We start from the raw sequence: 24,278 nt of genomic DNA, 5'->3' as shown, positions 1-24,278 counted from the left end.
TTTAATGCTAAGTGTATGAGTTGTAATTTGTTCTTTCTCTCTCTCAATGAAATATGAATTACTGTATCATAAATACATTTTTATGATAAAAAAATTACTAATTTTCAAATATTAATAGTAATTTCTCTGTCTCTCTCTCTCTCTCTCTCTCTCTCTCTCTCTCTCTCTCTCTCAGTACTGTATAGTATATCCTTTAATGAAATATGAATTACTGTATCTATAACATAAAAACTCCATGAAGTTCACAAAGCCATTATCAAATGAGCTTTGACAGGGATATATATATATATATATATATATATATATATATATATATATATATATATATATATATATAATCAGTAAGCTACAAACGTCCTTTAATATCCAATTCGCTCTACCTCGGAAATAATTTATTTTCACATATGTTACCGAAGGGGAATTTTTTAGTTGATAATAAGTTCGTTGTCTCGTGGGCTCGAACCTCACTTGCTGGCCGCGTGGGTTAAAATGCGTCCACTGTAGTCCTGAGTTCTTGTCCTTCGCTGGTTCGAGCCCACGAGATGACAAACTTATTATCAACTAAAAATTCCCTTTGGTAACATATATGAAAATATATTATTTCAGGTAGAGCCAATTGGATATTAGAGGACGTTTAGAAGCTTACTGATTGTATATGAATCACGGTGATGTGATAAAAGTCATATATATATATATATATATATATATATATATATATATATATATATATATATATATATATATATATATATATATATATATGTATATATATATATATATATGTAATATATATATATATATATATAATATATATATATATATATATATATATATATATATATATATATATATATATATATATATATATATATATATATATATATATATATACGTATGAGGTTTGTATTTCTAGAAATATTTAAATTTTGTATGATGGCATTAGTTAAATTTCTCATGAAGCTTGGTTCATTTTCTATTTAATTTCAGGTTTGTAACATGTCGAGGGAGAAAAAGTTTGTCACAAGAAAGTTTGGATAATGAAAATGAAACCAACTCGGGTAACGATGGTCATAACAGAGAATTAGTTGTAGGATCACCTAGGCTACCAGGCACTGGTATGGAAGAGAACTCTGCCACTGATATTTCAAGTTCAAATACAAGGAGTGGGAAGCTGGTGAAAAATAAATGTAGAAGAAATGATGGAAATATTTCTGGTGTGTTTGAATTGCATTTATCTTCAGATACAAATTCTGAGCCAGGAATGGCAGATGAACCTGCACATACAAGTATCTTAGACACTCATCATGTATTGGATCAAATGCCAAGATTAAGGAGGTCACAGAGACTGAGCTTGAATAATGATGCTGTAGTGACAAAGAGGGAGAGTCTGTGTCATCAGGATGACAAAGTGACAGGTAAAAATGGAAGTGATGAGTCTGTCAATAAAAAGATTGGTACTAATCTTGGGGAGGAGCATAATAAAGTGAATGATGGAGGTAGTATCCACTTAAGCAATGCATTGAATTTACAGACACACTCAGGAGTATCAAATCGTAAAAATTTGAGGAAAGTGATGTTGAAAGAAAAGCCAGATTTATTGACAGGAAGAATTATGTTAAACACTTTGAAAGGAAAATCAGACACTGCAGCATGTAGCATAGTGGAATCCTTAGGTACCCATGAAAACTCTGCTCATGCACGGAGATGCAAAAACCTCCTTACTGATCAAGAAGGAAATATATCAGATGAAGAACCTCCCAGTAGCATCATAACTCCAAAAAGTAAAGGGCGAAGGTTGTTTTCCGTAGAATGTTTAGAACCTTCTCAAGAACTTATAATTCCTAGTACACCATTGCGTTCTCAGGATTATTCTGCGGGTCCCTATTCCGATTTGCATGTGAAAAAAAATAATACACGGCGTGCTGCTTTCAGAGAATTAGTAGGCAGTAGCAAAGTTATATCTCGAGAAAAGAAAAAAATTGTTTCAAGAGTCCATAGGTCTTTGACGTCACCGAGTAGTAAAGCTTCTGAAAGCTCTCTCTCTGAAAATGTGTTCCCAAGCTCAGATGATGAACCAACAACTTTCAAAATTTTTCCCCTTCCAAGAACAAGAAAGTCCATTGAAGAATTTGAGATTGCACGTAGACTCAATGGGAGAAAGCAGCGAACATCTCAAAGGAATTCGAGTCTCTGTCTTACAAGTTTTCATTCCAAGTAGGTCTGCTTTTTCCAATTATTTGTATGATTTGCTGTATATTACTGATTTTACAATTGTTTATGTAGCAAACCTTTCCATGAAAGGGAACTACAAAATTTAAAGCATCCTTAATTTTACCTTAAAAATAGTAACTTTGTATTTTAGGTGATTATATCAGACTGCTCAGAATGTAGCAGTGTTAGCCTAGAAATATGTTCTCAGTGAAGGGATTCTCAGTTGTCTTCTTCCTATTAGATCATAATTATCATAACTTGCTTTGAAGAGTGGAAGCAGCTGCATGACAGACAACGATAAGGGTGATGCTCCAAGTTACATAAGAGACTTTATTGTTATGGTTTACCACTACTACTACTAGTACATTATTATTATTATTATTATTATTATTATTATTATTATTATTATTATTATTATTATTATTATTATTATTATTATTATTATTATTATTATTATTATTATTGGCAATTTTTCATTGGTTGTCAAACCTGGCTGGGAGCAGAATGACTCATCTTAGTTTGGCTGACCGATGTAGTCACTGATTGGTTGGCACCAGGTTCCGAGAGTTTTGGTTATAGGGTGTGTTGCCTAAAGTAGTGGGTGGCTGAATTGCTATCCCAGGGGTGCGCCTTGCCATTCTCCTGATGGTGGAAGGGAGAAGAAGGGTCTCCTGGGTAATGTTTAGCAACTGTTCCATCCAAGAATGGTGAGAACCTCCTTATATCAGAGGCAACGATGATCATTGTCACTGTCTAGGGTTTGTGACTCCTTGCAATCTGCTAGTTTTAGGGAACCACTGCCATGTTCCCTCGTGTGGGTGAACGGCGATCCTCTTGGAGAGTCAAGTCGTAGTCATACCGATGTACTATTGGCAGCATCCATTCCCAAGGCGTGATATTTGGTAAACAACTCTTCTCCTCTTCATGGGATTATTGTTGTTGTTATATTACATCAGATTTTCCTTTTACGGGGCTAGGTGCGAAGCAAGTTACCTCCACTCTCTTCAGCCTTAAGCACTTCCTTTTACAGTGATTTTATGTTTTTTTTTTTTTTCTCTTCATATCTATTGCTTTCCTGCTAACTTTACTTATTCCAGTCTTATTACATGCCAGGAGGATCATGTTTGTAGCTTTTCAAGCTTATTCAAGGCTCAGGACACCATATTTCCCCAGAACTTCCAACCATAAATCTTAGCACAGTACTTTGCAGTCTTACATCTCCAATATCTTTTCCAGTCCCATGTTCATACCTCTACTGAGGTGTGCAGAGAAAAGCTAGCATTACTCTGTCGTTCTGTGAATGTATAATTCCTAGATAGTGCGCATGTAAACAGAATACTACTAGGTATTGTATCGACCCACATATTTGATTGTGCACATCCTCAAGTGGTATCTGGTGCATCCAGAACTCCCAGTGTGTGCGTACACAATTTCTGGATGATAAGAGTGTGACAGATGGTTTATCTGCTAAAGGATGCTGCCTTACAATTTGCTATTATCTTGGTGAGCCAACTGCACATGATCATATAGGCACTCAGGATGTTCCTGGCTTGTCCAAGACTTAATGTGCAAGAACATGCTCTGCCGTAAGTTAGGTCTTTGTATTGAAGGGCATGAATCTTTCTCCTTCAGTGGAGTTTTTGTGTTCATGATGAGCTTTGAGCAGTGTTGTCTTCCTGAGGAATTTTGGCCTCTGGAGTGCGATACAACTATCATTCCTCTTCAGCTTGGCAGAGGTGCCATATGAACCCATGGAGGATGGTTCGAGCTGAGATCTCCCTCTCGGGACTGTCTTCCTGCTAGCCTTAGTCTCAACAAAGCATATTGGCAAGTAATATGCCCTTCTTATCTCATCCTGGCCTAGGAGGGTTTGGAATCTCTCTCATTATTGTTTGTTCCTGAGTTTGTCAAGAACTGATGGGTTCTGTTGGTTTTCACCACAGAACCCATCAGTTCTTGACAAGAGATATGAGAATTTCTCTCTTTTCTCTCTCCAGCACATTGTTGGTGGTATCCAGACAAGATGCTTCTGTGCCCAGTGTAATCTGTGAGGTGCTACAAAGAAGGACCTGCCCTATTAGGCCAGAGTTTTGACCCCTCATTGCTAGTACCAGTAGGCACAAAGATGTGTCCAGAAACACATTTTTTGTACATATAACTTACCTGGTAATTATATATATAGCTGTAGTCTCTGACGTCACGGCAGAAAATTGAAAATCGCGGCAGCGCTAATGAATGGTCACGTGATACCCCTTCCCACCGCCCTCTACAGGTGAGTGAGAGGAACCATAACCCAAACTCTTCATATGTTTCTGCCGTGTGGTACCGGTAAGCCGGTTCAACTTAGCAGAGAAGTATCGCTGATTCTTTCGTTGGACATTGTTGGTGATGTACAATTGTTTGATTTGAATCTTTGGCAGACATTGTTTGTACTTAGCTTTTTTCATCCCCGTCTTCCTTATTTAGCATTATGTCGGACACTGGTCCCTCGGTGTATAGGTTTTGTAGCAAGGGCTGCAAAACTAGATTAGGGAAAATTACCATTGACCCTCATTCTGTGTGTTCAGGGTGTAGAGGACAGGTTTGTTCGGTATTGTTAACCTGTGAAGAATGTAAGAATTTGTCAGGGGAAGAATGGAAGATTTTAAATGCTTATCTGAGAAGGCTTCAAAAAGAGAGAGCTAGAAAAGCTTCAGCTAGGACTTCCTCTTTATCCTCCCGTGATAGTCAGGATGTATCTTTTTTCGGTTATTAACCCTGATATTCCTTCTAACAAATCTCCTATCCCAGACCCCGTTATTCCCGAACCCGATACCGTGGCCAGTCTTAAGACGCAGATGGATGCGCGTTTTAGTGTTATGCTTGCTGCCATGGAGCGGATGAGTAAGTCTTTGGTGGTACGAAGTGCAGTGTCTTGTGATAGTGCAGTGGAGGAGCTGGCTGTTCGGCCCACTCATTCTCCTAGGCCTGGACCTCTGTCAAACTCCCAGCACAAGGGAGGAGGCAAGTCGAAAGCCCAAGGGAGGTGAGTGGGACCTGCCCCGAGCAGTTGGCCCCTCAAGCAGTCCTGTTGCCGCTTCCCAGGATGCAGATGTTAGCCATAGAAAAGGCACATCAAGGAGGTGCATGTCTTCGAGTATGTCGAGTGAGGATTCGCCTAAGAGAGGTTGGCGCCGTAAAGATGTCTCGAGACCATTCAAGAGGTCTAGGTTGGCATCTCCTTTGGCAGTTCCCAAGAAAAGAGTGGCGCTTCAAGATCAACCTCCTTCGTGTAGTTTTTGGGAGGAGCCGAATGTTTTTCGCATTCCGTTGATTCGGAGACGAGGGCAGGTGTTGGCGCGAGACGCTACGTAAGAAGAGTGGTGTCGTCTTCGCCTGTTGTTGCTGCTTCTGGCGTGATTGCTGCATCTAGCGCCACGCGCCATGCGCCATCCTTCGTTTCGCCTGGCTCATCACGCCATACGCCACCCTACAATCCTCCTGGCGCCATGCGCCATGCGCCAAAAATTGTTTCTCCTGGTGACTCTCGTCAAGCTCCAACACCTGCGGTCTTCGTGCCTTGTTCTGTTCCGCATTCTCCTTCTTCCGCCTTGCCTCAAGATTTGTTTTTGGCGGAAATGAATAGGAAGCTTGATAGCATTCTCGGCTTTGTGGAAAAAAGTGATCCTTCCGTGAACGAACTGCAAGTTGCTTCGATTTCTAAGGATGCTCCTTCATCGAATGTGCGGCTTCCTACGAGCGATCCTGTGCTGCATTCTCCTAGGAAGACGAATCTTCCTCCATCTAGTTCCTTGGCTCTTTCTCCGATTTCTGGTGGTGATGTTGCTTCGGAATCGGAGGCGGAGATACAACCAGAGAAAGAGAAGCCGTTATCGAGCTATAAGCAACTGCTTCAGTATTTTCTGGAGAATTTTCTGGATTCCTTTTCACCAGTATCCCCAGCTTCTCCGGAATCTCAATATGCTCGTGATAATAGGACAGACACTTCGCTGGCTACCAAATTAGTTCTTTCTATTTCGGCCAAGAAAGGATTGAAGAAAATGGAGGAGTGGCTTGCAGAGAAGAGGGAACAAGGGAAGACTGTGTTTTGTTTTCCCCTTCGAAATTGTCGTCTCGTCGTGGTGGTTGGTACGAGACTGGAGAATCTTTCTCGTTGGGAGTAGCTGCCTCCTCCCAAGGAGATTTCTCTAGTTTGGTAGATTCGGCCAGGAGGTCGGCTCTTAATTCAGCCAAAGTTTTCTTTTCTACATCGGAATTTGATCACCTCTGCAAGAATGCTTTTAAGATTTTGGAAGTTATAAGTTTCCTCGATTGGTCGGTTGGAGCTCTTGGAAGGAAACTAAAAGCTTGCGCCCTTCAGGACGATCAGTTCGCTTCCCTGTCCGATGTGTTAGCTTGCATCGACAGGAGCATTAGAGATGCGGCTATGGAACTCTCTTCCGTGGTTACGTTAGGTATTCTCAAGAAACGTGAACTATGGTGTTCTTTCACCACTAAAGGTGTGTCTCGGTCCCAGAAGTCAGCTTTGTTGTTCGCTCCTTTAGATAGGAAACATCTTTTCCCGAGGGAAATAGTATCTGAGATCGCTTCGACTCTTCAACAGAGGGCAACTCAAGACTTGCTGGCACAGTCCACCAAGAAGCCTAAACCGTTGCCTTCAACAGTTGCTCGCCCGACAACGTCGACGGAGAAATCTCAAGGTCGGCCCTTTCGTGGAAGAGCCCCTGCTAAATCGTTTCCCAGATCGAGAGGGAGAAGTCGTTTTGTTCCTAAAGCGATCAAACCCTCCGACAAGAAGTGAGAGCGCCTCCCTTCACTCACCAGTAGGAGCCAGACTGTCAGCTTTCTGGACAGTCTGGGAAGAAAGGGGAGCAGAACCTTGGACAGTCTCGGTATTAAAGGAAGGCTATTCAATTCCATTCTTGAAGGACCCTCCTTTGTCCAGGGAACCAGTGGTCTTAATGGCTTATTCTCTAGACTCAGAGAAATGTTGTGCTCTAGAGAAAGAAGTGTCAGCTTTGCTAGAGAAAGAAGCAATAGAGAAAGTTCTCCCCCCTTTCTCCCCAGGATTTTACAATCGTCTCTTTGTAGTACCAAAGGCGTCAGGAGGCTGGAGGCCAGTTCTAGATGTGAGTGCTTTGAACCTGTTTGTAAAGAAGACAAAGTTTGTGATGGAAACCACTCAATCAATGCTGTCATCCCTTCTTCCAGGAGATTGGATGGTATCCATCGACCTCCAGGATGCGTATTTCCACATCCCAATCCATCCTGCTTCGAGGAAGTTCCTTCGCTTTGTGTTCAAGGGCTAAAGTGTTTCAGTTCAGAGCAATGTGCTTCGGCCTCTCGACGACCCCCAGGTTTTCACCAGAGTTTTGTCATCAGTGGCGAAGTGGCTACATCTGTTGGGGATCAGAACAGTTTTTTATTTAGACAATTGGCTCCTGCGTGCGAAGACAAAGGAAAGGTGTGTGAAGGATTTGGAAAAGACTCTTCATCTAACCGAAGAATTGGGACTTCTGGTAAATTGGCAGAAGTCACATCTGGTGCCATCTCAAGAATTAGTCTATTTGGGAGTTCAGATGAACTCAGTAGTTTTTCAGGCTTCTCTGTCGGTGGAGAGGGTAGAGTCGTGCCTGTTGAAAGTGCGAGATTTTCTGAAGAAGACCCAGTGCTCGGCCAACGAGTGGATGAGCCTTCTGGGGAAGTTGTCTTCCGCAGAACCGTTTGTGAGTTTGGGGAGACTACATCTAAGGCCCCTTCAGTTCTTTTTAAGAGAAGTCTGGGACAGGAAGAAGAGCCCGGACTCGTTTGTTTTTCACATCTCAGAGGAGATAAAGGCAGACCTCAGTTGGTGGAACTCTCCAGAGAAACTTCAGGAAGGAATTTCACTGTTCCCAAAGAACCCCAACCTCATCTTGTGTGCAGACGCTTCAGATCTAGGATGGGGAGCCACGTTAGGCAAGTTGGAAACAGCAGGCCGATGGAAGGGAGAACAACTTCGTGGCACATCAATCTGAAGGAATTAAAGGCCAGTCATTTAGCCCTTTTAGAATTTTCGAAGGTGGTAAGGAACCAGGCAGTGATTGTCCAATCAGACAATACAACAGCTCTCGCATACATAAAAAAAGCAAGGAGGGACCCACTCGTTCTCACTATACCTGGTAGCGAGAGATCATCTGTTATGGGCGAAAACGAACCAAACGACGTTGATGACAAGGTTCATTCCAGGAAAGCTCAATGTGAGGGCAGACGAGCTAAGCAGGAGCTTTCAAGTACTCTCAACAGAGTGGATCTTAAATCAAGAAGTTTGCCTCCAACTGTGGAATCTATGGGGTCGTCCTCTCATAGATCTGTTTGCCACCAAGAAGACAACTCAACTGCTTCTTTATTGCTCTCCAGTGCCGGACGAGGGGCAGTCTTCGTGGATGCAATGCTGATGGACTGGTCAGGTCTGGACCTTTACGCCTTTCCTCCGTTCAAGATGTTGAGAGCAGTTCTAACAAAAATGTTGTCCCACAAGGACATGCGCATGACGCTGGTTGCTCCGTTTTGGCCAGCAAGGGAATGGTTCCCGGACTTGATAAGTCTTCTCGTAGACTTCCGAGGCTTTTACCACCGAGTAGATCTACTCAGACAGCCTCACTTCCGAAGATTTCACGGAGGTCTATCCGCTCTTCAGCTAACTGCTTCAGACTGTCGAACGTTGCCTCAGAGCTAGAGGTTTTTCAAGGAAGGTCTCTAGAGCCATCGCTAGAGCTCGTAGACAGTCCTCCACAGCAGTTTATCAAGCTAAGTGGTCAGTCTTCAGAGAGTGGTGTAGGAAGACTGGCACATCATCTTCTAAGACCACTTTAGAAGAGATCGCAGACTTCCTCCTGTATCTGAGTGTGGAGAAGAAGCTGTCTTAAATGCGTCGATCAAGGGCTACAGAGCAATGCTTTCGACAGTCTTTAGGCATAAGGGCCTGGATATTTCAAATGACAAGGACTTGTCAGATCTTATCAGATCGTTTGAAACATCCAAGAATTCCAGAGAGATTGGTTTCCTGGAATTTGGATGTGGTCTTGAAATGGCTTGTGGGCAGTAAGTTTGAGCCATTATCGTCTTGCTCTTTCTGGCTACAGCAAGGAGAGTCAGTGAGTTGCACGCCCTAGATAAGAGAATTGGGTTTTCTAGGGGTAAGGCAGTCTGTTCTTCATTGTTGAGTTTTTTGGCAAAGAATGAGACTCCGTCTAAGCCTTGGCCGAGATCCTTTTCGATCCCTGGTCTCTCGGATTTGGTGGGACCAGATGAAGAAGAAAGACTTTTATGCCCAGTAAGAGCATTAAAAGTATATTTCGAAAGGACTCAAGCAGTGAGAGGTCCTTCTCCTAATCTTTGGTGTTCTGTGAGGGATCCGAGTAGGCCTCTTTCAAGAATGCTCTTTCCTTCTATTTGAGAGACCTGATTGTAAAGCTCACAACCAGGTAGAAGACGTGCAGCTTCAAATTTCTAAAGTTAAAGCACATGAGGTGAGAGCGGTTTCAACCTCGTTGGCATATAGGAGGAATCTTTCCTTAGATTCAATTATTCAAGCTACATTTTGGAAATGTAGGTCAGTGTTCGCGTCTCATTATTTGAGAGAGATTGAGACAATATATGATGGATGCAGTACGTTGGGACCGTTTGTGGTGACTGGCACGGTGTTGGGTAAGGAATAAAGGAAGTCGATCCTTCCTTGTGATGCTTTCTCTTGCTTAAGGTTAGCGTTGTTGTTTTCTGGGATGTCTGGGGTACATTGTGACTAGGAGTACCCAACAGTCTTAGATTTTGGGTAATATTTTTAAGGTACAGGTTATTGGTGACACCCCTTGTTCTATGTGTTTTTTTTTCGTGTACTGCGCCCTGGGCAGGGGCATTTATTTGGTTGGTTATCATGCATAGTCCACGGTGAGCCCTCGACTGGCATGTAGCCCTCTAGCACTTAACCCTCAGGTCTATATACCTAGTTGGTGCAAGTTGAGGATAGCAGATTAAGAGGCAGTATCCATCAAATCAGCTACCTCAACAGGTAAGGAACCATCATTGTGTTTTTTATTTTCACAATTGTCTAGACTTTTTCATATTAGCTGCCATGGCCCACCTCCATCAAGGTGCCAATCAGCTATATATATAATTACCAGGTAAGTTATATGTACAAAAATGTATTTTTATAATAAAATGAGGTTTTGTACATACTTACCTGGTAATTATATAATCAAAGCCCACCCTCCTCCCCTCTCATGGGCAGGTATGGCATAAACATATGAAGAGTTTGGGTTATGGTTCCTCTCACTCACCTGTAGAGGGCGGTGGGAAGGGGTATCACGTGACCATTCATTAGCGCTGCCGCGATTTTCAATTTTCTGCCGTGACGTCAGAGACTACAGCTATATATATAATTACCAGGTAAGTATGTACAAAACCTCATTTTATTATAAAAATACATTTTTCTGGCATTGTGCTACAATATAATAAGCTTAAAACTCTTCTGAAGCAGCAGTCATAGTCTAGGTGAGAACTTAAGATGTTGGTTGTGGAACCATTGCCTTTATTTTGGAACGACTTTTTTGTAGCACAGGCAGTGAGGTCAGGTGTCTGCAGACAGCAGACTGCCTTTACCTTATTCTACTTACATGTCACCCACAAGTCTTGGTACCTTCTCCTTGAGATCTTATGGTGGCTGCTCAATAAGCCACCCAGTATAAGGCAACTCTCCACTCTCCCTTTCAACAAGGGAGGAGGACAGTGGTTAAGCTTTAATCTGAACCCTGTACTTTTGTTGGCTAGATCTGAAGTACCTTCCAACTTTTGTAACCCTTAGTACAGGGCACACTTGGTTCTCAAAGGTTTTCCAGTATGAGCAAGATTTCAGACATCTCATTTGGGCTCAGAGCTCCACCACTTTGTCATCCCTGTGCTAGACAGAAGAGAAGGTTACAGGAGTCAGTACTTACTGTACCTGACTTACCTGCTTACTATCATGACCAGGAACATGACAATTCCAGGTGGAGATTCAACTTGCCACTTACTTAATTGAGAGAGAGACTCTTTCTCTCAGTGTATGAAGAAAGGAGCATTATGGTGTTAGTTAGCCAGTAAGTGCATGATTGTTTCTTCTGTATATGTGCCTTTCTTTTCATTTTTACTGTATTAGGTACATTTTCATATCATTAAATCATTTTTTTAACTTTGTTACACATACATCTGGTATTAAATTGCAAATGACTCAATAAGTATGGTATTCATGTTGAGTGGGCCAGAGGGCTCAGCAAGTATGGGTCAGTCCTTATTTTTTCTTATAATTTTCTATTCTTTCATTTCTCTTTTGTTATCGAATTATCTTGTCTAGATGATTTCTTATGTTTATGTGTACATGCACTGTTGTTACTCATTGCCAATGATGTAAGCACTCTGGACTTTGGGGAGGGCTGCTTCTTGATATTACAATAACATCATCTATCTTTGTTCATTTTTTATATTCTCCCTCTTATGCAATTTCCTGTATTTAAAAAAATGTTTCTAAGGTGAAGTTCTTTGTTTATTTGTTGTAGTTTCAGTATAGAGTTGGTGGGATTTCTTTGATGCTAAAATCTTCATTATTTTTGTGCGGCTAGGACATTATTCCCATAAAGTCCATGTTTTATTAGGATGATTTTCCAGTTGATCACCTTAAAATTTGTCTTTTGAGAACCAAAATCAATTGTATAGTGACAGTTGCTAATGCCATTTAACCTGTATACCAATGTAGATTAGCCATGGAAGGTTTAGCTATAGATTGTTAGCATTCTGTTCTTTACTTAGTTATTATGACCATATTCCACCAAGCATAAAATAATTGAAGAGCAAGTACGAGTACTAACTCAAAAATGAGGAGTCTAACACTTGCTAATCTTAACTTACTAAGGACCAGAATTAAATATGAAGTAACACTGGAGGACTTTAAAAACCCTACTAGATGGAGACAAAGTCTACAGTTTGGGGAGTTGGTTATGACTTGGAAGATTTTTGCTCATGTTGAACTTAAGTTTAATAGTAAACAGCAGCAAGAAGACTTGGAATCATCTCTTCCTTTTGTTTACACCATTTTGGGGATCACCATTCTCAAGGCTACAATAAAATCAATTTGTACAATCTTAAAAATGTCCTTTAATGGCTAATATTTCTAAGATATTTCATTACATAATGCAGCAGTCATTAAGGACAATTGTACAATTTCTTATTTTACTTTTAGCTTAACAACTGTTGTATTATGCAACCAAATATTATAAAAATATTGGCCTGCTCCATAGCATTTTGTTTTTCTAGTTAAGTCAGTGACAGCAGAGCTTGCCTTGTGCTAGAAACTCCTTTTGTGAAAGTGTAAGCTCATACCATAAGAAAAATACAAATTACTTTTTTTAAATTTTGTGTTTTATAAGATTGTCCAAATTGATTTTATTGTAGCCCTGACTATGGGAAGGGATTCCCAAAGTGTTGCCATAAATAAAAAGAAGAGATGATTTCTGGTCTTCTTGTTGCCTTGTTTATTATGAAGTTGGTTATTCTTCACAGTTCATTATTCTGATAAGTACACAATTTGAAAAGAAACAAGGATTAGGAAAGAAGCATCCAAGATTCATGGAGACCATGAAATAGGGTAAATGTAAATGATATGTTTGTTGATACAAATGGGAATTTATTCAGCTGTCTCATAAGTGCTAAAATGTTGTTTGTAATCACTTTTCAAGTGGGAGGGTGTGGATTAACATGATTGAAAGGTGTTAGAGTTTCTCTTGTCAATACCCTTCAACTCATAATTTTTACCTTCCATTTCAGAATTTAGTACTAATCAATTTACAAGTTAGACTTATAAACAACTTATTGTACTATCATGAAAGCTTAATTAACAGTTATTGTTCAAAAGGAAAGATTGCTAAGCTCCAGTATGATTAGTGAGTGAGGTAGTTTCCAGGGAGAGCAGAAATCTGAGAGGGTTAATATACAGTACTGTTTATTATCCTACACATAACATAACATAGAGCTGAGTTGTTCTTTCTTGAAATTTTTTGTAAAAATGGTTTCCTCTTGCTTCCTGGGTGTTTTGGGCTTCTTGAGAGTAAAAAAGCTAACTTTGAAAATATTTTAAGAAAAGTTGTCTGCATCAGTCTGTTTAATGATTGTTTACAAACTTCATTAGGGAAAGGAAATGTGTTGTGCCAATCATCAAGAAGCTGGGAAGGTTTACTGTAACTGATGAAGTTGACAACAACACATCTCATGTAGTATGTGGAGCAGAAAGGCGAACTCTCAATGTCTTGTTTGGCATTGCACGAGGTTTATGGATTCTTGATAAATCGTGGCTTTATGAATCATTGGGCATGGAGAAGTGGGCACCTGAAGAACCATTTGAAGTTTTTACATACTCTCCAGGTGCAAAGGTATTGTATTTTTAATTTAGCTTTGAGTACCTTATCAGTCATAACCTTCAAGAGCATATCCTTCAGGCAAGCCATGTTTCTCTATCAATAAGACTTGGTGGCCTTGCTGAGCTACTTAATGATAAACATTGAGCTAACTCTGAGTATTAGATGTAAATTATGTTAAGAAATGCTTAAAATTACTATAATTTTACCATTCATGTTTTATAATAAAGTGTGTTGAGTACAGCATTTGGATTAATGCTTGAAGTTTAAGTCTTGGAAAATTTTAGTTGTCTAACATAAGCCTCTGATCTTTGTCCATCTGTCAAACTTGTATGTATTTAATATCATATTTGATAATGGTAAGATTTTGTTCTAGTTGACAATTAATGGCTTATAACGTTTTTGAGTGAGTTTTAAAATCGTACAGATTTATTAATTTTCTTGTTCAGGTTTGTGGGGAGAGGAGGATCTCATATATTTGTTGCAAAACTATGATTTTGAGAAAACCATGTGTAGTTATTAATTGCACATAGCTTTTTCTAATCATAATTTTCAGTAAGTTATTGGATAGTCCAGGTTGAGTAATTATTTTTTTGGGAAATACTGCCTTTTGTTGCTTGTTAATGTGTGTTTTTAGTTTTGCACATAGCTTACACTTACCACGATCTTGTTCATTATTGTAGATAAATAATTGTGGCTGCTCACCACCTCTGCCAGTAATAAGGAGCGATTTGCTGTTTATTCATGCACCATGTGGTGCTTTTATTTTTATGGTCCAATTTTATGTGGCAGATAATTATATCACATACCTAATGCACTCATCTTCCCCGGGCTTGAGGGAGAGAAATGTAAGGGAAAAAAGGAGTAGATTTTAGAACTAGTCAGTATTAGACCTTTCTCTTTTAAATTTGAAATTAAAAATGATTTTAAGAAGCCAGGAACTCTCCTTAGACAAAAATGATGGTCAGTATCTCAACAGAAGTTATGAAATGAAAACTTCATGAGTTTTGCATCCAGTTAAATTAAAAAGGTGTTACAGGAGAAAATAGTAAATTCACTGCTCTCAGATTTTAGTACCCAGATATGTTTATAATTTAAAAATACAGCTAAACTTGAAAAGAAGAGCTCCTTTCTTTCATATGTGAACTAATCATTACAGGCAGTCACTGGTTATCGGCAGCCTTGGTTACTGGCGATCCGGTTTTACGGCGCTTGTTTAGCGACGATGATAACCAGATTTTCATTGCTGATAACCAGTTATTGGCGCTGATCACCGGTTATCGGCAGCGCTGATCACCGGTTATCGGCGCCACTAACCGGTTATCGGGTTGCCGCTAACCGGTTATCGGTGCCGCTAACCGGGGATCAGTGCTATTATCGCCGATTTTCGGTTGTCGTCATGCTGTCGGGAACGGAACCCTGCCGATAACCGGGTACTGCCTGTATATATGTTAATGAGTGAGAACCTAATTTTTTTTTTTTTTTTTTTTTTTTTTTTTTTTTTTTTTTTTTTTTTTTGAAAATATGGGTAAGTTCAAAGAAGTATGATGTTGCTAGGACCATGTTAAAATCAGATTTTGTAAGTTGCAACAAAAAAATCCTCTTGTTGTTCTTAGTCTCAGTGCTTTAAAGCTACATTGTTTGGCTCACCTCTTAGTTTTCCTTCATCCTACTTCAGCATTTCAATTCACTGAAAGGCTTTTCCATTGTTAACACTATTCATCCTGTGAATCATTGAAATGCTGTGGGTATTGTATTGTTTGAGTGTCATTGTTTTCATATGTTTTTGTAATTAGCAGTTTAAGTTGTAATTTTCAAATGTAATGGTTGAACTCATTGCATGTATCTTTGTAACTATAATATCTCATTTTTGAGACGCAGTCATATTACATGTGATGACTGAAATGTTAAGGTCCCACAACCCTACCGTTGGGAATCAGGTATTTAAGATCACTAAGAAATATAGGCCATAAGTTTGTTACAGGTAACTAAAAATTGTATTTTATATAAGTAACTTACCAAGTAATTACATAGCTAATGGTTCCCAACCTACGGCAGCTTAGAAATTCAAAATTCGTGCGGTGGCGCTGTTATCATTGGTGTGTAAGTGACAACGTCCCGCCACCATCCGGGACTCGAGGAAACAAACTAGCGGATAGCTCAATTCGTTTTCTGCCGGCTTCCGGTTAACTTCGGAAGTTTTTCACGCAGCTGCTGCTTCGCCTTTCGGCTTTACTTTGCATGAATTTGGTGAAGTAATTGCAATGAAGTTTGCAGCCTCTGGCACTCAAGGCAGCATTAAAATCACTTTAAGTATGGACCCCAAAGTCAGAATTTCTGGGACTTCATATTTGATTTTCTTGGTGGTGAAATTTTCTCCAAGCTGGTTAATTGTTTTAAACACTGAACTATATAGGCATTAGTCTAGACACAAAAGCTTTTAGATCCTCAACAGTTCAGTCATTTAGTAAATGCTAGCAAGTTATCTTTTGAATCATCGCTGGTCTTTGATCACTTGGCATTGTTATAAGTTTCAAAGCCTTCCCAACTCTTGCAGCTCAGATTTCCAATAGTGAAAGGTTTTTTTTTTAGATATTATGAGTCTCATCCCAAATTTCCACAACTACCGTATATGGTTTTATGGTAAAACAAATATATAATTGTTAAATAATCAGAAATGAGGTGCTTCCATACAGGATATCAGCACCCAACCTCGTCCCCCTCATGGCGATTACCAGAGATCCTCCTGTGTACCCCTTTGAAACATTCGGCTTCAGCCAAAAGTTCCCCATATTGATCATTGTTTAAGACACCTGGTGCTTTGGCCATGGTTTCCCCTCATGACTCTTGAGTGTGTTACGATTCCTATTGTTACTGTTGTTCTTACTTCTCTAGCAGCTCCTGCTTTTTTCCCTTCAGGAATGTCTGCCTTGACTGTGGCCCTGGTGGACATGGGAGAGGATGGAGAGGCCTGTGTTCAGGAAAGGTTGAGAAAGCACTGCCATCCTTCCTCCTCCTCACCTTGTGTCTAGCATTCCTCCTTTTCAGAATGATGGAGTAGGAGGGCAGCCTGTTACAAGATGGGTAAGAACTTTTCACGGCTGTTGCTCCTTTGCTGGGAGTGGCAGCAATCCCAGCACCCGTTTGCAGGGTAGATGATCATGGGCAGCATGGGTGGTTTGGTTCATGAGACTACCTATGCTCAGTCCTCAGTGTGCAACTCCAGTTCCCACCAGTCGACTGTGTGCTCTTCAGGAGAGAAAACAAACCCATTCTTCTCACTTTGGCATTTCCTCCAAAACATTTCAGCAAGAGCCTCCACTTCCCTGGATTCCTGGACACCATAGGACCCCTGTGGCTATCATGGTGCTTCCAGGATGTGTTCACAATCAGTCCCTGGACCATCACATGTATGACAGTACTCCTGTGGTGGCAGTAGCTTGGTCTGCTCGTTTAGGTCAGAACATGTGCAACCCCATGCATTGCTCTGTGCTGCTCTGCATGAGGTACGTAGCGTGCATTCCTGCTTATCATGCTTGGTAAGCAGTGCCACTATGGCTGGTTCTGTGGGCCATGGAGGTGGCAGAGATGATAAATGTTCAGTCACCGTTGACATCTTCAGACTGTGACTTGGTGTCTAGAACTGGTTTTGGCAACTTGTCTCGATTCCCCAAGCAGGTACAAGGTCAGGCTCTCAAGTCTCCTTCCTTGGCAGAGGATCCAGTGTGGCATCTGAAGGATGCATGCTTTCAGGTAACCACCCATCAAGACTCAAAAGTACCTCTGCTACATCTATAACAGGACAGTCTCAAATCAAAGTTCTTTGCTTCAGACGAACAATTGTCCCACAGGTGTTCACACCAGTGTTCACACTGGTATTAGTTTGTTCCCATTCATTTGGGATTCACATGTTACAGTATCTTAACTTTTGGTTGATCTTTGCATCCTTCGAGATGCAATTGCTACAGGATTTAGAGTGATCTCTCTCATTGTCACATTCTTTGGATTGTGATTGACACGCTAGTGGCAAGTGTTCGTCCCATGGGCACACAGATCATCAGGCTCAGGGAAGTATCGATGGTTCCTGCTCAGATTGGAACAACCAGCTTGGCTATGACAAATCCTCCTTGGTCACCTGTCATCTTTACTTTTGAAAAACTTGTCTTATGGCCATATCCTTCATTTCATTGGTGGTTAAAGCAATATTGGTCATCTAAATTCAGTCCTTTGACACTCCTTGTTCTGTTGATCAGGGAAGTTAGGGAGGATTTTTCTTGGTGGCTAAATGATAGGAGTTTGCTTATGATTTTGGACACTCAATGGAGTGGCTTGTGTGTCTCAGGTGCATGGATTTGGAAGAATTTTCACTAGTGCATCAATTTTTTTTGAGATGGAAAAAATTCTGTTAGCACTGCAAGAGTTGTAATATCAACTGATGGGACACTCAGTAGTGTAGTGCTGTTGAGCAACAAAACAATCATGGTGTTATGCATCTGTTAACAGTGGGATATCATATCCTTTCACCCTTTATGAGTTGGTGAGGACTGTGCCATGCCGAGTGAGTTCTCAGCCAGATACATCTCAGACCATCAGGATGTGTTTGCTGGCCAGCTAAGTTGCCGGGGCAGGTTGTGGGTATGGAATGGTTGCTGCACTTGCATGTAGCGGAGAAGCTGTTTGAGATTTAGGGAACCCTGGCAATCAACTTGTTCACCATGCAGCTAAACAGGAAGCCCCTGGTGCCTACCAACACCCCCTGGGACAACTTAGACATGCTTTTCCACCCTTTTACCAGATCTGCTGAATGATCAGTTGAGCACTGGTCACTCCTGCTCTCAGAATGACCCTGATGGCTTCTTGTTGGCCATGAGCTGAGAGGTATCAGGATCTGTTTTCCTTTCTTGCTGGGATGCAGAGAGAGAGAGCTACAATATGGCCAACACTGCTGTGACAGCCACATCTGCTCAGGTATCACCAGTTTGTGTAGTTGGTTGTGCTTCAAGGCTGAAGATTGTCCAACATCTCTTCTTATCTGAGACGGAGGCTTTTCTTCTGTTGTTTTGCAGATGTCTAGTACCGTCACATCTACAGTAGGTTTTTCATCAGATCTACAGTAGGTGTTTACAGTCATCGCCCAGTATTCACAGGGGATGCGTACCACACCCAACTGCGAATGACGAAACCCTTTCTAAAAACACTTATAACTGCCTCTTAATAGTTCAAACATCAAATATAACTTAAACTGTCATCCTAAAACATTTAGTCATGAAAATATGAAAATACAGTAAAATTGCTCTATGAAAATATCTGTGAATAGGCGAATTTTCCACAAAAAATGTGGATATATGTTCCACAGAAAAATCCACGAATAAATGAAGCCACGAATGCTGAACCGCAAATAAACGGGGTCGACTGTACCACACAAAGTGGGCCATCTTCTGTGGATGATGTCATCAGGAGAGTATCTCTCCAGTTGGAGCCACTGTTCAGCAAATCACAAAATTTCAAGTCTAACTCGGCGTGGTTAACCCCTTGTGGATGGGTAACATACATATATGTTTACTTATAGCTTTGGGGTAAATTCAGTTAACATATATATATATATATATATATATATATATATATATATATATATATATATATATATATATATATGTGGTGTTCAAGATTTCACACCATACATTATGAACGAATTTTGTGGGAAAAGTGCTCAGATCACTTCCATAGGCCATAAATGACTCTTGGCAACTTTTATGGCAACTATAATAACTAGTTGGCACAGGAGAGAGAGTTCAGTTTGCCTTGAGATGTCATAGGAAAATGTTGTCCAAAATTCCCATCCAATGACCTCTCGTAAATATTGTACAATACAGTAAATATACTCCGAATTTGTTACTGATTTTAGTTCTTATCTGTTATGACATTGTGAGAGCTGTAATTATAATTTTACAAAATAAAATTTTAAAAATTAGAAAAAGCACTTATAGTTTGGTAAAATTAGCATATTTTTACAACTGTCGTTTGGAAAAAAGGCCCTGCACAGGGTTGGAAATATTCACTTTCAACTTTCCCTGGAAGGTACAGAATATTTTTTATAATTTTTTTTTCTTATACCATGTACATATACATATATTCCTCTTTCCATTGATGAGTTATTTCTTAAATTAGCCAGCCTTAAATTTAGCCCGGTCTAGGGTGTGCTTAATATATATTTAGCCTGGACTGTTAGGGTTAAGGGCTACCTCTCAACCCTTAACCAGGTCTTCTGGCGTAAGGGTGTGGACCTCTCTGCCTCACTGGAGGTCTCCATGCTCTTTAGCAGCTTTGAACAGTCTTACCCACCCTGCAACCTCAGGACTCTGGAGTGGGATGCAACACTTTGTACTGTAGTCTCATCCAGGCAGTTCATGAGCCCTTAAGGAAGGCTGTTTTCTTGTTGCACAAAAGCTCATGTAATTTTGGAAAGAAAAGGAAAGATCATGTGGCCAAGTTGGAGAAAAAAATGTTTTCATGACATTGTGCTCTACCATATTATTAGTTAAGTTGTAATACTAATTTGAAAAGGAAAATACTAAAAAGCCAAGGACTTAACAGGGAAAGCAGACCAGTCTAGGAGAAAAAATATGAAGTGAAAATGAACTATACAAGAGAGAGGACATGAAAAACAAAAATTAGATTTTTAATTATTAATTGATAAATTTTGAAGTTCCAACAATTTGACCACATTACTAGGAAGTTCATTCCATTATTTGGTCATGTTGGAACAAAACTTCAAAAATACTGTATGATATTGAACATCACAGAAGATAAGGTAAGACTTGTTGGAATTATTAAAAGCATATTTAGTGTTAAGTGCTGGATGGTATAGTCTATAGAGAATGGAATGTAGTGAATGATCAGAATTGTCAAAAATCTTTTAAATTGATTTTCCTCTCTTGTACTTTGAAATCAGTCCAGAGCTTTCGCACAAACAATGGCATGATGTATGTCCTAAAAAATTTAAAAACCTTCTTTAAAAATACATCCTTTGAAATATAGTGTTATACTAATGAAAAGGAAAGTTGTAATATGTCTTTGGATTGGCCATACTTGGGTTATCCATAATTACCTTCGTGATAGAGAGCATCAGCCTTTCGGATGACTTTTCTTGTCCAGCTGACTAGTAGGCAAAAGATGGTAAAATGCCTTTGTCTGCAGGAACTGAGATGCCTCTTTTTTTTAGACGTTAGGAATACATATGATAGTTGTTTAGCCAGAATTTTAGAAAACTAACTGAATTTTAGTGGGATTTTTGTTTTCAGTAAGGCTGATTGTATGAGAAAAATCATTTGTAATGTACATGCTTGTTATTGTATGCATAATTATGATTCATTAACTTAATAGATGCTTTCATTTTACTGCATTGTTAATGTTTCTTTATGGTATAATGCTAATCTATTGTACCCTTGTTTCCCTTTTTATTTTTATATTTTTTACATATAGAATATTTTGATATAAATATTTTTCCATAAGGGCACATGAAATGGTTGAAAATATTTTAAGCATCAGTGACACTAGTAGTTGTGATGTCAGTTGATACAGTCAGTCAGGTAATTAATCAAAGAAACTACAGATGACTAAGATCCAATTGTCTCCTTAACAGTAGTCTAGCCTGTGTTGAAAAAAAAAGATGATGCTTATTATATTGACATAAAAAATTTAAAGTAGTTTTTCATATCACATACAAGCCTCTTCATTTTAGAGGTACCAGTGTCCTCCGTGTTTCATATTTTCATAACTATTGCTGATTTCTGGTCAGCAGACAAAGCTCCCAAGTGGAAGAGTTCAATATGGGAGATGAAAGACCACTGCTATAGGGCAGTTGGTTGTTCGTCCTTAATGGACAATAAGGCATGTGAAAATAAGGTTGTATTTATAGAACATCAATATTTTAGGTCCTGTAAACTGTGAAAACAAAATAAAAAGCTTTTAACTCTCATCCTGATTAGATTTGTCGAGAGCAGCGTGAAGCACAAGGAGAGTCATATAGACAAACACTGTTTTCTAGCGTTGGAAGTGTCTACATCTTAGATGGTTGCAGTCCCCCATCAGACCAGCTAAGAGTGCGTATCTTAACATTTTCATCATTTTTAAAAGTTAATTTTTAAGTTCACTTTAAATGGCCCAATTATAAATTTATATTTTGAGCTTATGGTTGAAGGTATTTGCTTAAAATTTTTAGATGATATTGCCCCATCAATGTTTAATTTATATAGGTAAGGAAACCCAAAAATTCAGCCTGTAAGATTGAAGTTATTAGAATATATTTTTCAAATTATAAAAATAAAGTTACAGAGAACTGATTTTTACTTCCTGAAAAAGGCAAATTTGGAGAAAACAGCAAAAGAAAAAATTGACTGTATTCTTTGTAAGTATTTCCAAACTTTGATAGGCAGAAAGTTAATTTTTTTTTTTTTTTTTTTTTTTTTTTTTTTTTTTTTTTTTGTGAAAGTACCTCTTCGTAGACGATCATATAAAAAGTACTTTATATAGCTAACTACTGCTATCATATCCACTGCTGTATTGTAAAAGCATTGGGATACAAACTGTACTTTCATATATAATTCTGGCATGGTTCATGATAGTTAAGGTAGTTGAATAAATATAGTATAATTATTTATGTATACTATTTACATATACAATATGTATATATATAATATAGGGTACAGGAATGATAAAAATATTAGAGGTTAGGAAACGTAATCAGACATTTGGTACTTATTGTGGCAGCTATGACTGGGTAATACAGTACTACTTACTACCAACACGGCATTGACTGACCCGTACAGTATTTCATAATACTGTACAGGCATGAAAAGGCGATAAGTATCAAAGCCAATTGGAGTCACATCCTTGATGTTTGTGCATTCTGAGTACAGAAAATTCTTGATTTTAATGAATAAATAAATTCACCCTTGCCGCTCAAAGCCATACTTGACTTCTTCATACTTAGGTATGAACCTCCTCATGATTGACAAGAAAAATAGTCTCATTGTGATAAAGATTATTACAAGTATGATATATTTTTCCAGAAACTTCTGTCGCTGTGTGGGTGCAATGTCGTCTCCAGTGTTCGGAATGCTAACCTTGTGGTGTGTAATCCTACATCATATTCTGGCATAAAAAATCGATCCCAGGTTACATATGTTTCAGAAGTGTGGGTTTTGGATTCTGTTCAGCACCATAAAGTTCAAAATCTAGATAACTACAAGATTGTTGATACTAACCCAGAGTCTCAGGGAACACAAGTATAGTGTTATAAGTTAATTATTCTATTATTCTTATTGTTTTGAATGACAATATTAAAATCTGACCAAAATTCGCTAGATTATTTATAGTCTGGAAGTATCAAGATACATATCCTCCTAATTTATAGTGGAGTTTGTTTTTATCACTACTTGATATATTTTGAAAAGTCAACATTCATGAAATTCTGATAAAGTTACAAGAAACAAGTATTATACCTTAGTTGTAAGTACTGTGTATTTATTTATGAAATTCAGATAGTGTATATATACTCATTAAATTCTGATAAAGGTAGGAGAAATGAAATAAGTATTCTATTTTAGTTGTTAGTATTATATATTTATTATTGTTATTTTGTGATGAATGATTGAATGAAGATTTCACCATTGTTCCCAGCATTATTTATGGTTTGAAAGTGTCAAAGTGTGTATCATCATTTGAATTGCAGTTTTCATTCATCAGTATATCTACTTGGTAGCCCACGGATTGTTTTATGGTCATAAAATTCAGGTGAAGCTTAAAGAAATAATGTATTCCATCAAAGTTATCGTTATCGTTATTTTCATGAATTTTACTTCACAAATTAAATTTGCTCATATCCACCTTATGGATATGACGGTGTATTTCCCTGTGTCTTTTGTCTATACTGTACTGTAATGCATTTCATGTAATTATTTTAATGAAATTCCCCAGCATATCATTTTTTCATGTTTTTCTGCAAGCTTTCACCTGTTAAAAGTTGCCTTTTAATTTCATACTGTAATGTATGGGTAGGTAATTATGCTGTTTCCCCACAGTTTTGTTTCCTCTGCATGCAGATGGAGTTATATCCACACTAATTGTAATTCACAATTCCAGGTAAACATGTGGTATTAGATCTGAAGAAATGTATTTGCATAATTTGGTGATGATTGTCTCTTCCTAATGGGAGATTGTCTGCAAATATTTTTCATGTTTTTACAATACAGTGTATTGAATTATTCTAGCTCAGGCTGATCAGAGCACAGCAGTTATTCTTCACAAAAAATTATTATACAGTATATTGTATATAAATATATTTGTTCATACAAGGAACAAACCTGGGGTCTTGACATTAGGATAAAACTTCTAGCGCCAGCTGGAACCAGTAAAAAATTCAGTAGAATTGTATATGGTAGCATCTGTCCTCTGTCACAAGTTAGGTGGAACAACTGCTGACCCAAGCTGGGACTCGTGACATATCAGTATTCTTCGTACCGCCTTTGAGTAAGGATGTCTTGTTCTTTCTCTCCTCCCTAAAGTCGGTTGTTTGTTTGCCAGTGTTTTCTTTCTGCATGTCAGTGTGAAGGTTTTGTGTGCTTGTGGGGAAGAGCTGTGTTT

The 24,278-nt window shown here is 38.9% G+C and overlaps 1 protein-coding gene across 2 annotated transcripts in view; it reads left to right on the top strand.

Annotated features, from left to right (window-relative positions):
• MCPH1 (Microcephalin) overlaps window positions 1-24,010 on the top strand; it is a 56,608-nt gene extending 32,598 nt beyond the window's left edge. For both annotated transcript variants that reach the window (XM_067101729.1, XM_067101728.1), the window contains exons 7-10: window positions 988-2,214; window positions 13,409-13,649; window positions 21,623-21,736; window positions 22,706-24,010. In XM_067101729.1, coding sequence (XP_066957830.1) covers window positions 988-2,214; window positions 13,409-13,649; window positions 21,623-21,736; window positions 22,706-22,927 — 1,804 coding nt within the window. In that variant the 3' untranslated portion in view covers window positions 22,928-24,010. The remainder of the gene's footprint in view (window positions 1-987; window positions 2,215-13,408; window positions 13,650-21,622; window positions 21,737-22,705) is intronic.
• Window positions 24,011-24,278: the final 268 nt, after the last annotated feature.

The sequence above is a fragment of the Macrobrachium rosenbergii genome, chromosome 57 (genome assembly GCF_040412425.1).
Source record: "Macrobrachium rosenbergii isolate ZJJX-2024 chromosome 57, ASM4041242v1, whole genome shotgun sequence".
Lineage (NCBI taxonomy): Eukaryota > Metazoa > Arthropoda > Malacostraca > Decapoda > Palaemonidae > Macrobrachium > Macrobrachium rosenbergii.
This window is presented reverse-complemented; position numbering and strand designations above follow the sequence as displayed.